Here is a 14,712-nt window from a genome sequence, read left to right as displayed (position 1 = left end):
TGCCTGGTAACCGAGCAGAGGTGTCCTTTTAGCTCTTACTTACACCGCTTGTTGCTCTCTTCATTACTTTAGGCCCATCCTTTCTTCTGTTGACCTAATTCATAAAGTAGAAGATTTATCAACTGATAGAGGAGAAACAGGACCAGGTTCCTTGCTGGGTTATTTTGGATACATTTTAAGAGCCTCCTTTCAGTACAACTCTTGGATTTATTTCTTTACAATCAAATGCACAAAAAACCTGGACACTCTACATAAAAACTCAACTGAAAATCAATTCTGTTTATGAAACTACCTATTAGATTTCAGTTTTCTCAAAGTATGAGGACTTAAATAATTTTAACCTAGTAGGGATAATGTCATGTCTGCTTATTGGTTCCAGTACAATTTTCACTTTATCAATGCAAATCTCTATCAAATTATTAGTTTAGTATTAACTATCAAGGCATGTAGTACTCTACCACCATATGTTTACTCTTGGTTAGCTGCTGAGTCAACCCTAACTCATCAAAACTGGATCCCAGAATTGTGATCTATGGGTTTTTTATTGACCAGTTTTGGGAGGTCTTATGCAGCTGATTAAGGTGTGCCTGACTCATGCCATGGTATTTTCAGTCACCTCATATGCATTTGAAAATTGGATACTGACTAAGAATTGATAAATTTGAATTATGGTGCTGGTGAAGAGTTTTGAAAATACCATGGACTGCCAAGAGAACAAATGAATCTGTCTCCAAAGAAGTACAGCCTGAATGCTCCTTAGAGGCAAAGATGGGGGATTCTTCATTTCACGTCCTTCGCACATGTTGGCAGGAACAAGAAGCGAGTCCCTGGAGAAGGACATGATACTTGGTACAGAAGAGTGGCAGCTAAAAAGAAAAAGGCCCTTAGAAAGATGGATTGACACGTGGCTGCAACAACAGATTAAAATAAAAATGATTTAACAATTTGAGGACGGTGCAGACTGGGCAGTCAGTGTTTTGTTCTCATGTACACCAGGTCACTATGAGTCAGAACCGACTCAGTGGTACCTAACAACATTTTTCCTGCAAGTAGATCACCAGGCCTTTCTTCCTAATCTATCTTTGTCTAGAAGTTCCACTATGTTGCTGTGTTGACTATCATAGCAACCTCATGCCTTCACTAACAGCAAGCTAGGTGATGGTTATGTTTGAGGTGCACTGACTGAAACTGAATCCAGGTCACTCATGTGGAAGGCAAAAATTCTACCACTGAACCACTGTTGTTCATATTTATTATTTTTTATTTTAATTTTTAAATGTTTATTCTTTAGGATCCTTTATTTTAAAAAAGGTATTGAATTACCTATTTATAATGGCAATAATTCAGCATTCTTTTCTTCTATAACCAGGGCATATGCATTATATAACCACTCATTGAGATTTTTATTAATTTTTTTGCTTTTGATTGAAATAAATTTCTGGTTCAAATTGAGAATTAATACATATGTATGTTCATTTCCATTTATACCCAGAGAGAAATTTTTCTTCCACAATCCTAATACAATGTAAAATGCTTAGTTTGTAAGAACAAGTGTAAGAAATCCAAGTTCAATAACATCAGAAACAAAGTGAATTTCACATATCAGCCAGTCTTTGGTGTATATTATAGGGATGAAAAAGATCTAGAGAAGTGAAACTTACTAAATGTGAGTTCATAAGATTGATAACGTTTCCGAAATGAGTGGTCAGTTTAAAAGAACCAAACCCATCTTTGTATTGAAAGGGGAATTCAAGAAAACAAAAGCAGGCATCAGAAGGAGAAGGAAGAGTAAAAGCTAAGGTTGTTTGGAAGTGTTAATTGCCCAGTTTTTTACCCAGTAAAGAAACTTGGCAGTTCAGCTTAAGTAGACTGGTGCAGAATATCTGAAGTTTAGTGCTATCATCTGGGGAAGATGTATGCCCTCCCGGTCATGCTTCAGCACAATGGCTCCTATCTTTGCAGACCTGGTTGGGGCAGCAACAAGGAGAACCAGACGTCTGCATAAACTCATTTTCCCTTGACCTTGGTTGCTGATGTGTTACTGTTTAGAAATTTTGTTAACAGATCTCAGAGGCTACTGACCTTGTCTAAGGCATCTATCTCAGGTAAAAGTCAAAAGGGTTTCTCTCCACCACCAACCTCAAAATGGAGTAGATTGGTGGTCTTCACAGCTCCTGATGGAAAGATTCTCTGTCACAAAGCTATAAGTAGATGTCTTTGGTTGTCAATGCAAAGATGGTGATTACTCAACCCAAAACAAACAAACCCACTACCACTGAATTGATTCCAACACATAGTGACTTTGTAGGGTACAGTAAAACTGCCCCTGTGGGTGAGTGAAGTAGAAACAAATTAGAACTCTCTAAGAAATAGTAATTTAATCAGTTCTTTTGCCTTAATAATTTGTTTTTCCCTGTCTCACTCTCAAAATTTTTTGCAATGGTAGAATTGAAACAAAAAAACCAATCCTCCTTGCCGTACCTGTCCCTTTTATTTACTCAGAACTCGACCTTCATGCACTATTCTACCTCATCCCCGCAGGGAGGACTGGGGACTTTCATGGGAAAAATTAGTAGTAGATGTTATCAGACTGCTTCGGGGTAGGGTGTGTGTGTGTGTGTGTGTGTGTGTGTGTGTGTAAATTAGTAGTAGATAATAGCAGACTGCTTCAGGGTGGGGTAGACTGTGTGTGTGTGTGTGTGTGTGTGTGTGTGTGTGTGTTTGTGTGTGTGTGTGTTTGGTGTTACTGCATTTCAGTAGTCAGTTCATCCTCCTCGGTGCTGGTTTGTGTTTTCCAGTTCATCTCTTGCCCTATATAGCCAGGAGTCTCCACCCATCACAGCTACATTCTGGGCAGCAAGAAACCAGAGAAAGAGACGGACGGTCCTCTCAAAAGAGATCTAGGGGAAGGGTAGATTGGTACTGGACACCAAAAACCTGAGGCTTAATCCACACTTTTTATTTCTAACTGAACCAACTTTTAGATGGGTAAAAAGGGCGGTCAAATAAGGCACTACATTTTAGCCTGACTATATCTGCCATCATCGACTTCGCAATGTTGTCTGATAACAAGGCTATTCCCATCCCTTGACTCTGGGCAGTACCTTCACTTTTGACGAACAAAGTTGGGTCATCTGCATGTTGCGATTTGTGAGTGAGTCTTCACGCAGTCTAAGTCTGCCATCTTTTCCAGAGTCTAGCTTCTTGGGTCTTGTGCTCCTCACACAGAGACTGAACATGAAAGATAACAGGACCCAGCACTTTATCACTTGATCTTCCTCATGACCCATTTTTAAAGTTGTTCTAGTCTTTAGTGGTTTCTGCTTTCTTTTTCTTTTGTTCCCCGTGCTTTCTTTTCAGTTGACTTTCTCTGTTTTGCCTTGTTGTTATTGTTAGTGTTTTGTTTAGATGTTTTTCTGCATATGGAATCCAGGATAAGTACAATGGTTCCGTAGGGGCGGGGCGGGGAGAGTGTGGGGATACAGGGAGCCAATAACAATGAGTGCAAGAAAGAAGAAAAGATTCTAAGATTGATTGTGATAATGATTGTACGCTTCTTCACGTGATTGCAGTATTGAATTATATGATATGTGAATGATAGGCCAATAAAACTGTTAAGAAAGTGAAGACAGCACTGACTAATAAAGGTAAAAAGGTGAGAGCCTCCAGTATGGATTATATTTGAGCAAAAAGAACATGAAAATCCTGACAACTGGGCCCATGATCAACATCCCGATTAACACTGACAACACTGAATTTGTCAAGGGCTTCATTCTACTTGTGGCTCAACAATCAACATCCCTGAAATCAGCCAGCAAGAAGTCAGTTGATTAACAAGAAAAATACCAACCACCCAGTCAAAAACTGGGTACAAGATAATGTAATAGACTGTTTACCGAAGATGACATCCAGGAGGCCAACAACCATTTGAAGAAATGGTCATGTTCATTAGCAACAAAAGAAATACGAATGTAAACAGCAATGAGATAACCACCACACACTGGCATTTATTTTTAGAAAAATTTTTAAAAAACAATAATTGCTGGAGAGGATGCAGAGATGGGAATGTTCATACATTGCTGATGAGACTGTAAAATTGTACAACCACTATGGAAATCAGTATAGCGCATCCTTAAACAAATGCAGATACAATTAAGTTATGATCCTGTAAACTCTCTACTGGGTATATAACCTAAAGAAGTAGAAATACAGCATGAACAGTCATATGCATACCTATATTTATTGCAGCAATTTCCTTAATAGCAAAAAGATGGAAACAACAACAAAGAGCCTCCCAATTATAGAGGAATGGATAAAATACTCTGGTACCATCAGACAATGCAATATTAGGCATCAAATAAAAACAATGATGACTCCATTAACTGTAAAGCATGGATGAAATAAGAGAACATTATACTTAGATGAGTTAGTCTTATAAAGATAATATTGAATGACACCATAAGTATAAGGGAAATTAAAGAAAAAGTGGTTTTTACACCACAAGATACTCTAAAGACTACAAGGAGGCCAAGAACGGGAGTAGAGTCAGGGAGAAGGAAGGACCGGAAATGCTAGAATCTAGAGGGAGGAACAAAGACTGGGGTCGGGGGGAGAGCCATGGATAAGGGGAAGAGGCTAATGGTATATTATTGATTGATTTCATTTGTTTAGGTGGCCTATGCAATTATATAGAATGTTTCTTTTTAAAACAAAATAAATAAAAATGAGAGTGAAGGCTTGTAGACTTTTAAAACCCTCCAGATTTCTTACCCAGATCTAAATATTGTTTTGAGTAGCGAGGGGGAAAAAAAGAAGGGAGGAAAGGTAAACTTGAAGTGGAGTCTCTAGTGACATGCAAGTTCATTTCAAACATGGAGAGGAAAAGAAAGAAATCAATCTATGGATTTCATTGAGCAAATCTGCAGTAAAAGACCTCTTTGACGTCTTAAAAAGCAAAGATGTCGCTTTGAGAACTAAGGTATGCTTGACCACGGTCTTTTCATTCACCTCATATGCTTGCAAAAGTTATACAATAAAAAAGGAAAACCAAAGAAGAATTGACAGTTTAGTTGTGTTGGTGAAGAAAAAGTGACTATACCATAGACTGCCAAAATTATCAAACTCTCATTAATACCACATACAACTAAAATTGTACTGACGATCGCCCAACAATGGTTGCAGCAGTATGTTGACAGGGACCTTCCAGAAATGCAACTCAAATTTAGAAGACAATATGAAACAAGTGATATTATTGAAGACGTCAGATGGGTATTGGCTCAAAGCAAAGAATATCAGAAAGATGTTTACTTGTGTTTTCTTGACAATGCAAAGACATTCAACTGGGTGTATCATAATTAATTATGGATAGCAGTAACAATAATGTGAGTTCTGAGTGGTTCAGAATCAGGCAAGGTGTGTATCAAGGTTGTGTCCTCTTAGCATGCTTATTCAATTTGTATGCTGAGCAAATAATCCCAGAAGCTGGAGTACATGAGGAAGACCCTAACTCGACAATTGGAGGAACAGCCTGAGGCATGCAGATGATGCAACCTTGCTTGCTGAAAATTAGAAGGGCTTGAAGAACTTGATGAAGATCAAGGAGTTCAGCCTTCAGTCTGGATTATAACTCAATGTAAAGAAAACAAATCCTCACAACTAGACCGATAGACAAAATCATGATAAACAGAGAAAAGACTGAAGTTGTCAAGGCTTTCATCATAGGTCCATAATCAAAGCTCATGGAAGCAGCAATCAAGAAACCAAACAACAGTTTGCATTGGTAAATTTTCTGCACAAGACCTCTTTAAAGTGTTGAAAAAGAAGGATGTCACTTTGAGGGCAGAGGTGGCCCTGACCCAAGCCGTAGTACTTTTCATTGTCTCATATGCATGTGAAAATTGGAAACAGAATAAGAAAGACCAAAAAAGAATCGATGCATTTGAATGATGGTGCTGGCAAAGAATATTGAAAGTCCCATGGACCGCCAAAAGAACACACATCTGTCTTGGAAGAAGTTCAGCCAGAGTGCTCCTTAGAATAGAAGATGGCAAGACTTCATCTCACCTGCTTTGGGGATATCCTTTGGAAAAGGACATCACGCTTGCTAAAGGAGATTAGCAGAGAAAAACAGGAAAAATGTAAAGGAGATAGAGTGGGGGCAACAACGGGCTCAAACTTAACAATTGCGAGGGTAGTGCAGGACTGCAGTGTTTCGTTCTGTTGTACATAGGGTCACGGTGAGGCAGAACCACCTCAGTGGCACATAACAACTACTAAATGAATGAACCAGCCTTAAACAAAGAACATGGAGAAAACTCATTAAAAATGAGATGGAGAGGCTTCATCTTTTCTTCCATTGGACACTTCATCAGAATAAGCCAATTGCTGGAGAAGAACATTATGTTTTGTAGAAGATCCACAAAAGAGAGATGGGTTGACAGTAGCTGCAACATGGGTTCAAACAACTTTGGCACAAGTGTGAGGAGGGCACAGCACAAGGCAAAATTTTGTTCTCTTCCATTTAAGGTGGAACTTCCTTAACAGCTAAAAACAACCAGACTTGCCTGGTCCTGGTCACACTCATCCTGGTGCTAGCTAGGGAATAAGATTCAATTTGCTGAGTGATTTATCGCTCATATAGCCAGCCTGAGAAACAGCTCTCAGGGTTTGCTAGGGAGACTGAAGACCGCAGATTTAGGCTCATTGCCCTGTAGCCAAAAGAACTAAAGCAGACCATGGTGATCATCAACTCTCACCTCGCAGAGGACGAAATTGAATCACATGCCACATTTCTGGTAAAGCCAGGACTAGAATAGTAATAATATTGTGATATCACTAAAAACAGTGATAATATTAATAGAAGCTAGCATTTATTGGAAGAAAGATGAGGCCTTCTATTCCCATACGGAGGTACAATTCTAGAAACCCACAGGGGCAGTTCTACCCCGTATTCTAGAATTGCTGCGCGCTGGAATCAACTCAGTGGCAGTGAGTTTTGAGTTGAGCATCTATTGAGTGTTTACTAGATGACAGGCCGTATGGTAAGCACGTTATACACAATGCCTTTCTTACTCTTCACAATGGTTCATTCTGAAATTATTGGCAACTGAGGCACATAGGGCCTTGTAAGCTACATAAACTTTGATCATCCTTTCTGGTCATGTTTTTGTTTACTTTGTGTGGTGCAAATATATAAAACAAAACATTTGCCAATTCAAAGATTTCTTCATGCACAATTCAGTGACATTGATTACACTCAAGTTAAACAACCCTTATCCCTCATTTTACTAATTATTCTATCCCCATTAAAGTAAACTCGGTGCCCCTCAAAAAACTCCCTCCCTTCTGCCTTTTACTCCTAGTAACTACTGTTAGGCTTTGATTTCTACATATTTACTTATTTAATATAAATAAGGTTATATAGTGTTTGTCCTTTTTTCATTTTCTTATTTTGTCTTCAAGGCTTATCCATCTTGTGACTTCATTTCTCTTTGTGGCTAAGTAGGTTTCCACTGTATGTATACCACACGTTGTTTTGTCATCTGCTGATGAAAGTTAGGCTGTTTCTGCATTTTCACCGTTGTGACAGTGTTATTGGTGTGAACCAATAGCACAGTGAATGTTAGCCAAATAGAACAGTGAACACTGGTGTGCTGTCTCTGTTCGTGTTCTTGTTTTCACTTCTTTGGGATTGAAATCGCTGAGTCACCTTTTAGTCCCTTGTTTAATCTTTTGAGGAACAGTCAGACATTCTCTCAACTGCTGTAGCATTTTGCATTACCGCCAGCACTGGATGAAATTTCCAATTGCTTCACATCCTCACTAACATCTCATTTTCCATTTTTTGGTCATTGCCTTTCTAATTGGGATGAGGTCGTATCTCATTAAATATCTTTGAATTGCATTTACCTAACGGAGCTCCGGTGGCATACTAAGTAAGCACCAACTGCTAACTGATAGATTGTGGTTCCAATCCACCCAGCAACTCAGAAAAAAAATATTGGTAATCTGCTTCCATAAGAAGTACAGCCTAGAACACCCTAGAAGGCAGTTCTACACCCTCCCTTGGGTTTGCTATGAGTAACGATCTGACAACAACAGTAATGACTGGTGATGTTGAGCATCTTTCCGTGTGCTTTTGGCCATTTGAATATCTTTTTTGGTGAACCATTCGAGTCCTTTGCCGTTGTTTTTAATGTTTGTCTTTTTGTTGTAGAATTGTAGGAGTGGCCCCTCTCACTTCTTAATATATTATAGATATTGGATTCATCTCAGAAAAAAAATAGTTCCCCAAAATTGTCTCCACATCTGTGGGTTGTCTCTCCACATTTAAAAATCTTTTTATGAACAAGAGTGTTTAATTTTCCTGAGCTTCCAGTTGTCTGTTTTGTTTTTTGCTGCTTACACTTTGGTTGTCACAGATGGTGATCCATTGTGAAATACTAAGTCCTGCAGCCAGTGCCCCTATGTTTTCTTCTAAGAATGTTCTTTCACACGTAGGTCTTTAATCCATTTTGAATAAGTTTTTGTGCATGGCATGAGGCATAAGGCATAAATCTTGTCTCATTCTTTGGTTTACAGAAACCTAATTTTCCCAGCACCACTTATGGCAAGACTCTCCTTTCCCCATTGAATGGACTTAGCCCTTGTCAACCTTTCCTTCTCTTTTAGATCACAAGGAGGCCTCTCTATCCCAGGACCCACCAGTGCTGATTTATAACCTCGCTGCAGGCTTGGAAAGTGGATTGAGTAAAGCCTTCCCTGGTCAGTACACCTGTTATCTGTGCTCTCACGTAGACGTGACAGGGGCCTGTTCATTGTAATCATTAAATTTTCTACTTTAAAAGTCAGTTTTTAATTTGGTAATATTTCTTTAAACAGGAACTTCCAGAGAGCTATTGCAAAGGAACCCAGATTATCTACAAATAAATGAAATATTATTAATCAGCGATCAAGAATTTCTCCCTTGCCATATAATGGACCAGCATTGGAAGTTCTATGCAGAATGTGAGGAGCTAACATTCTAAAGTCTTGTTATCTTAAGAATTTATATAGGTATTTGTTCGAATTACTAACATTTCATGTTTTAGCTTGAGTGAGCTGCTGTGCCTATTGTGACATAGTATATGCCATGAAGTATTCATGAATTGCTCCTTAAGATGCATACATTTATAACTCTTCAAACTATTTTTTCATTAAACTTTTTTTGCCTTTGAAATAAAAGCATTTTTGAACTAAACCTAATTGACTCTCTGGTTTTCTTTTTACTGACATAAACTAAATTTTCAGTCAACACCTCTACCTTTATAATGATATCAGTAATCTCATGATAGAAGTGGGGACCCATGGACTTAAAAACAAAAAGTCCCAGGTAAAATGAATCTACTTAAAACAAGAATTTAAAGTCTTAGTGCCACCTCCAATTCATTTCAAAATGTGCCTTGAAATAAATCATGAAAGAGATTATTTTAAGTTTCATAAAATTTAGTTTAGATAGAATTTTAAATATATTAACTCACAGCAAAGAATGAATCAAGTGTTAATTTGGGTGTTGATTATATAAATCAGATAAACTTCATACTTCATCTTTAGTATCTGTTATATTATCACAAACGAGGATTTTTATTTTTAAAGAAAAATATATTCAAAGGTTTTATCATTTTCTCTAAGGGTTTATATGAATCCTTTTATAGTTAAATTATGCTTTATATATACCTCACCTCAGGCTCCCAAATAAGTTTGTGGAGTTTTTTTTTTTTTTTCATTCTGTGGCCTAATTCTCTACTCCTCAGTTAGGTAGAGAAACCAAAATTATAATTTAAATTATTCCATAAAATGCTAGGATTTTCGGGAATTTGGAGATAGGTTATGGAATTTTAAGTTTAGTTCAAATATATATAGAATCTTAGCTTCCTTTTTAATAATATAATACACTGGTTAATAATTGCCCTCGCTCAAAAGCTGACTGCCATCGAGTTGATATCAATTCACGGTAACCCTAGAGGGCTGGGTAGAACTGCCCCTGTCAGTTCACGGGACTATAACTCTTTATGGGAATAGAAAGGTCCCATCTTTCTCCTGTGGAGCAGCTAGTGGTTTTGAATTGTTGACCTTGAGGATTGCAACCCAATGCGTAACCACTCATTACCAGGGCTCCTAATAATTGCCTCTATGGAGAGATTATAAGGCCAGGGTGAAAGGAAGACTGACTTTTAACATATTTTTTCCTAACTTAAAATTGGTAGTGAGAAAATGGTGAGGAGACCATATCTGACCTCTTTTGCCTACACAAAGGAGAATGAGAATCATATCTCCTCACCAGCCCAAGGCCAATCGCCACAAGACAAAAGTTAGACTTGCTTCTACCTTCCATCTTTCTTTACCACCCTCTTCTGATACCAGCCTTTCCTCCCACAGCACTCTGCTGGATTCAGTAATTCATTGCAGCAGCCACACAGAACTCCAAGTCAACACTCACAATTATAGGGATTTATATAAGAAGCTTAAAAGGGGTTATGAGGAGCAGGTTACCATAAGCCAGGATCAGGGACCGTTAAGGATACAGTCATTGGTCCACAGCCACACCTCTCCTTGGCCAGCAGCCAAGTGTCTCTCTGGTCCTCAGCCTCTCAGCCCTTGGCCTATGCCTTTGTCCATGGGCCAGGAAGCCTAGCCACTATTCTGCTTCACAGTCTCAGTTTCAGCACTGTTCTAGTCTCCTGGTCTCCTTGCCTCAGCCTCTGGTCTCTGTAGTGCATGGGCTCCGCTGCCGCCTCTACTTTAGGCAGGAACTCTGAACATGCTGCACTGTTGATTCCTCCTCCTTGAGGGCCCCGTGTATTCTCTCTGTTCCTGCTTCTAAAATACATCTCTTAAAAACAAGCAGTTAGAATGGACCAATCGCCTCGATTATTGTTTCATGCCCCCATTTGCCTGGTTATATTCATCATTTGGAGGGAGTTACAGAGATGTGGATAGAGGATCCATATAAAAAATTATCCAGGTAATGGGTGCATTTTCTATTTAAATAATTTTTTAAGTATTTGAAACACCCACAAATATTTACCTATTAATCAAAGTAAGAACCCATATGAAGAAATGCATGAGGGCCATGCCTAATTGCCTCTAACTTCATGAAAGGGGAAGGGAATCCCACTAATAGCTGCTCAAATAGGACTCCAGTGAGGCAGAGATCAGACTTGCCTGTACCCTCCAACTTTCTTGACCCTTTTCTGATACCATCCTTCCCACAGCACTCTACAGTTTTTGCTAGGGTTGACCATTCATTACAACAGCCACATAGAACTCCTAGACAATACAGTTATGAGGTTTATTAAGGAAATTAATGAAGTCAAAGAGCTGAATAGAAATTTCAAATGGCAGCTTTAGGAGACAAAGTCAAATATAATGAAATGTGCAAAGATTTAGAAACCAAAATGGAAGAACATGCTCAGAATATCATAAACCGAAAGAACTCAAAAATCCAAGCCTCAAGTTGCAATATTGAAAGATTCCAAGGGTAAAACATTGAATGATTCAAGAAGTAACCAAAGATGATGGAAATACTATACAGACTCCCTGTACCAAAAAGAACTAACTAGTGGACATTTGACCATTCCAGGAGGTAGCATATGAGCAGGAACCAATGGTGTTGATGGAATGCCAATGGAAATGTTTCAACAAGCTGGTGCAGCAGATGCATATCACGAAGCTGGAAGCACTCACAATTCTTTGCCAGGTCATTTGGAAGACAGCTACTTGGCCAGCTGACTGGAAGAGAAGTATTTGTGCCCATTCCAAAGAAGACCCAACAGGGTGCTCAAACTATAGAACCACATCATTGATACCACATGCAAGTAAACATTTACTTAAGATCATCCGACAATAGTTGTAGCAGTACATTGACAGGGAGCTGCCAGAGGTTCAGGCTAGATTCAGACGAGAATATGGAACAAGGGATGTCATTGCTGATGTCAGATGGATCTTGGCACAAAGCAGAGAATACCAGAAAGATGTTTACTTCTGTTGTGTTGACTATGCCAAGCATTCGACTGTATGGATCATAAAAGACTAAACAAAATTTAGAATGGGAATTCCAGAACACTTCATTGTGTTCCTGTGGAATTTGTACATGGATCAAGAGGCAGTTGTGTAAACAGAACAAGAGAATACTGCATGACTTGAAATCCGGAAAAGTGGGCAGCAGGCCTGTAGATGCTCACCTTACTCAATCCGTATGCTAAGCAAATCATCAGAGAAGCTGGTTATTATGACGAAGAATGTGGCAACAGGATTGGAGGAAGGCTTGCTAACAACCTGAAATATTTAGACACCTTTCTTGATGAAAATGAGGAAGACTTCAAGCACTTGCTGATGAAGATTAAGGATCACAGCCATCAGTATGGATTACAACTCAATGTAAAGAAGGCCAAAATCCTTACAACTGGACCAATAGATAATATGGTAAATGGAAAAAAGATTCAAGTCGGCAAGGATTTTGTCGTGCTTGGATCCACAATCAATGCTCATGGAAGCAGCAGTCCAGAGATTAAAAGATGTGTTGCATTAAAGGTAAATCTGCTGCATAAGCGCTCATTGCAAGGCTGTCACTTTCAGGACTAAGGTGCACCTGACCCAACCATGGTATTTTCATTTGCCTCACGTGCAGGTGAAAGTCGGACAATTAGTAAGGAAGGCCAAAGAAGAATCAGTGCATTTGAATTGTGGTGCTGAGGAAGAGTATTGAGGGTGTTGTGGACTACTAAAAGGCCAAGTGTCTGTCTTGGAAGAAGTCCAGCCAGAGTGCTCCTTAAAGGCAAGGATGGTGAGACTTTGTCTTACCTACTTTGGACATGTTACGAGGAGAGACCAGTACCTGGAGAAGGACATCATGTTTGGTAAAGTGGAGGGGCAGCTAAAAAGAAGAATGCCCTCAAGAAGATGGGTTGACACAGTGGCTACAACAATGGGCTCAAGAATAGGAACAATTATGGGGATGGTGCAGGACCAGGCAGTGATTCATTCTGGTGTGCACAGGGTCGCTAGGGGTTGGAACCAACTCAATAGCATCTAACAACAACCAGAGAAGTTAAAAGGTTACAAATCAGTACTAAAAAAATGTTAGAGATTCAGTGCTTTTTTTCACAGCACTTCTCAGCCACGCAAGTAGGCACACCTCTTGTTATTTTAACAAATATTTAAAATATGGATCACTAACATAGGTACCACATAGAAAAGTATAACTATAAATAAGTGAAAATTACAAATGTATGGGCAACGTTTAATGTAAACCCTTGTTTAGTGAAAATTACTTCTTTGAGGGTATGCATATTAAATCATACCTATATTGTATATGTTATATAGACCTTTATAATTTTAGTGAAACCATGTCAATCTGTAAGCAAGGGATTGCTTAGTAAAGGTCTTGTTCCTGTTGTTTGGGGCCTTCCAAAGGACTCCGGCTCATTGAGGCCCCGTGTTCAGCAGAATGAAGCACTGCCCGCTGCAGCGCCGTCCTCACAGTTGTTAGGCTGGAGCTCACAGTTGCAGCTACTGCATAAATCCAGCTCACTGAGGGCCTTCCTCTTTTGGGCCCACTTTACCAAGCATACCGTCCTTTCCATTGCCCGCTCTCTCCTGATACCATGTCCAACGTTTGTGCGGTGACGTCTCACCCTCCTAACTCATTTCTGGCAGAATTCACCCTAAGCTGGACTTGCTTTTCGGCAGTCCATAGTACTTTTCAGATTCCTCACACACTACTCATTGGTGGGAAAAGATGAGGGAGTCACACTGGAGAAGTCCCAGTGCAAGCACATTGGTCTCTGCGCTTGAAGCTTTCTCCTTTTCAAGATTAAAAAAAAAAAAAAATACTGCCCAAACTCAACTTACACAGGGAGCTGTTAGTTCCTTCCAAATGAATGAGTGTGCCCATGTTGCTGCTGCCATTACTTCAGTTCCGGTTCTATAGCGCCCCGATGTAGAAGAGAACAGTGCCCAGACCGACCTATCATCACAGCTGCTACACCGGAGCCCATGGCTGCAGCCACTGTGTCAAGCCATCTTGTTGCTCTTCCTCTTTTTCACTGACCTTCTTCTTTGTATTTCGCGATAGATCTCAAGGTGTTCTTTTTTATATTGAATGTAATGCCATTCCTCTAGAACTGTTGTTCTTGGCATAGCACACCATTTCTGCCCATGATGCCTAAAATACTGCTCTCTATGCATCCATTTCATTTTTGATGACTTAAAACTTTCCAAGATTCATACTCTGTATATTCCCTGTTCTGACCATTAATGAATGTTTTCAGCTGTCTTCTCATTTTGAGTCATGCCCCATCAGCAAATGAATGACCTAGAAGTTTACTCCATTTTATTTAACTCTGCTGTGAGAAGGCACCTTCTTCCTACTCATATTTTGAGTGCCTTCTAATCTAAGAGGCTCATCTTCCCCTATTATTATCTGTTTCGCTGCTATTAGTAAGGTTTTCGGTGACTAATCCCTCAGAAGAGGACAGCCTATTCTTTGTAGTCTGTCCTAAGTCTGGAAGTACAACTGAAACCTGTTCCCTTGATGTGTCTCTACTGATAATTGAAATGTGGGTGGCATAATGGTACCTAAGTAAGTCACTACAGTATGACAAACTGACAGACAGCTAGTGGGACTGTGCCACAGAGCCTGAATTTTAAGTCTCTTGGGATTTTCAGTGTCCC

At 39.4% G+C, this 14,712-nt stretch overlaps 1 protein-coding gene across 1 annotated transcript in view; it reads left to right on the top strand.

Annotated features, from left to right (window-relative positions):
- The window catches only part of ANKRD31 (ankyrin repeat domain 31), a 162,357-nt gene extending 153,331 nt beyond the window's left edge, over positions 1-9,026 (top strand). Inside the window, exons 25-26 of the mRNA XM_075543046.1 lie at positions 8,671-8,763; positions 8,881-9,026. Of these exons, the coding sequence (XP_075399161.1) occupies positions 8,671-8,763; positions 8,881-9,026 (239 nt within the window). The remainder of the gene's footprint in view (positions 1-8,670; positions 8,764-8,880) is intronic.
- The last annotated feature ends 5,686 nt before the right edge of the window (positions 9,027-14,712 follow it).

The sequence above is a fragment of the Tenrec ecaudatus genome, chromosome 2 (genome assembly GCF_050624435.1).
Source record: "Tenrec ecaudatus isolate mTenEca1 chromosome 2, mTenEca1.hap1, whole genome shotgun sequence".
NCBI lineage: Eukaryota > Metazoa > Chordata > Mammalia > Afrosoricida > Tenrecidae > Tenrec > Tenrec ecaudatus.
Note: the sequence above shows the minus strand (reverse complement) of the source record. Positions and strands in the feature narration are given on the sequence as shown.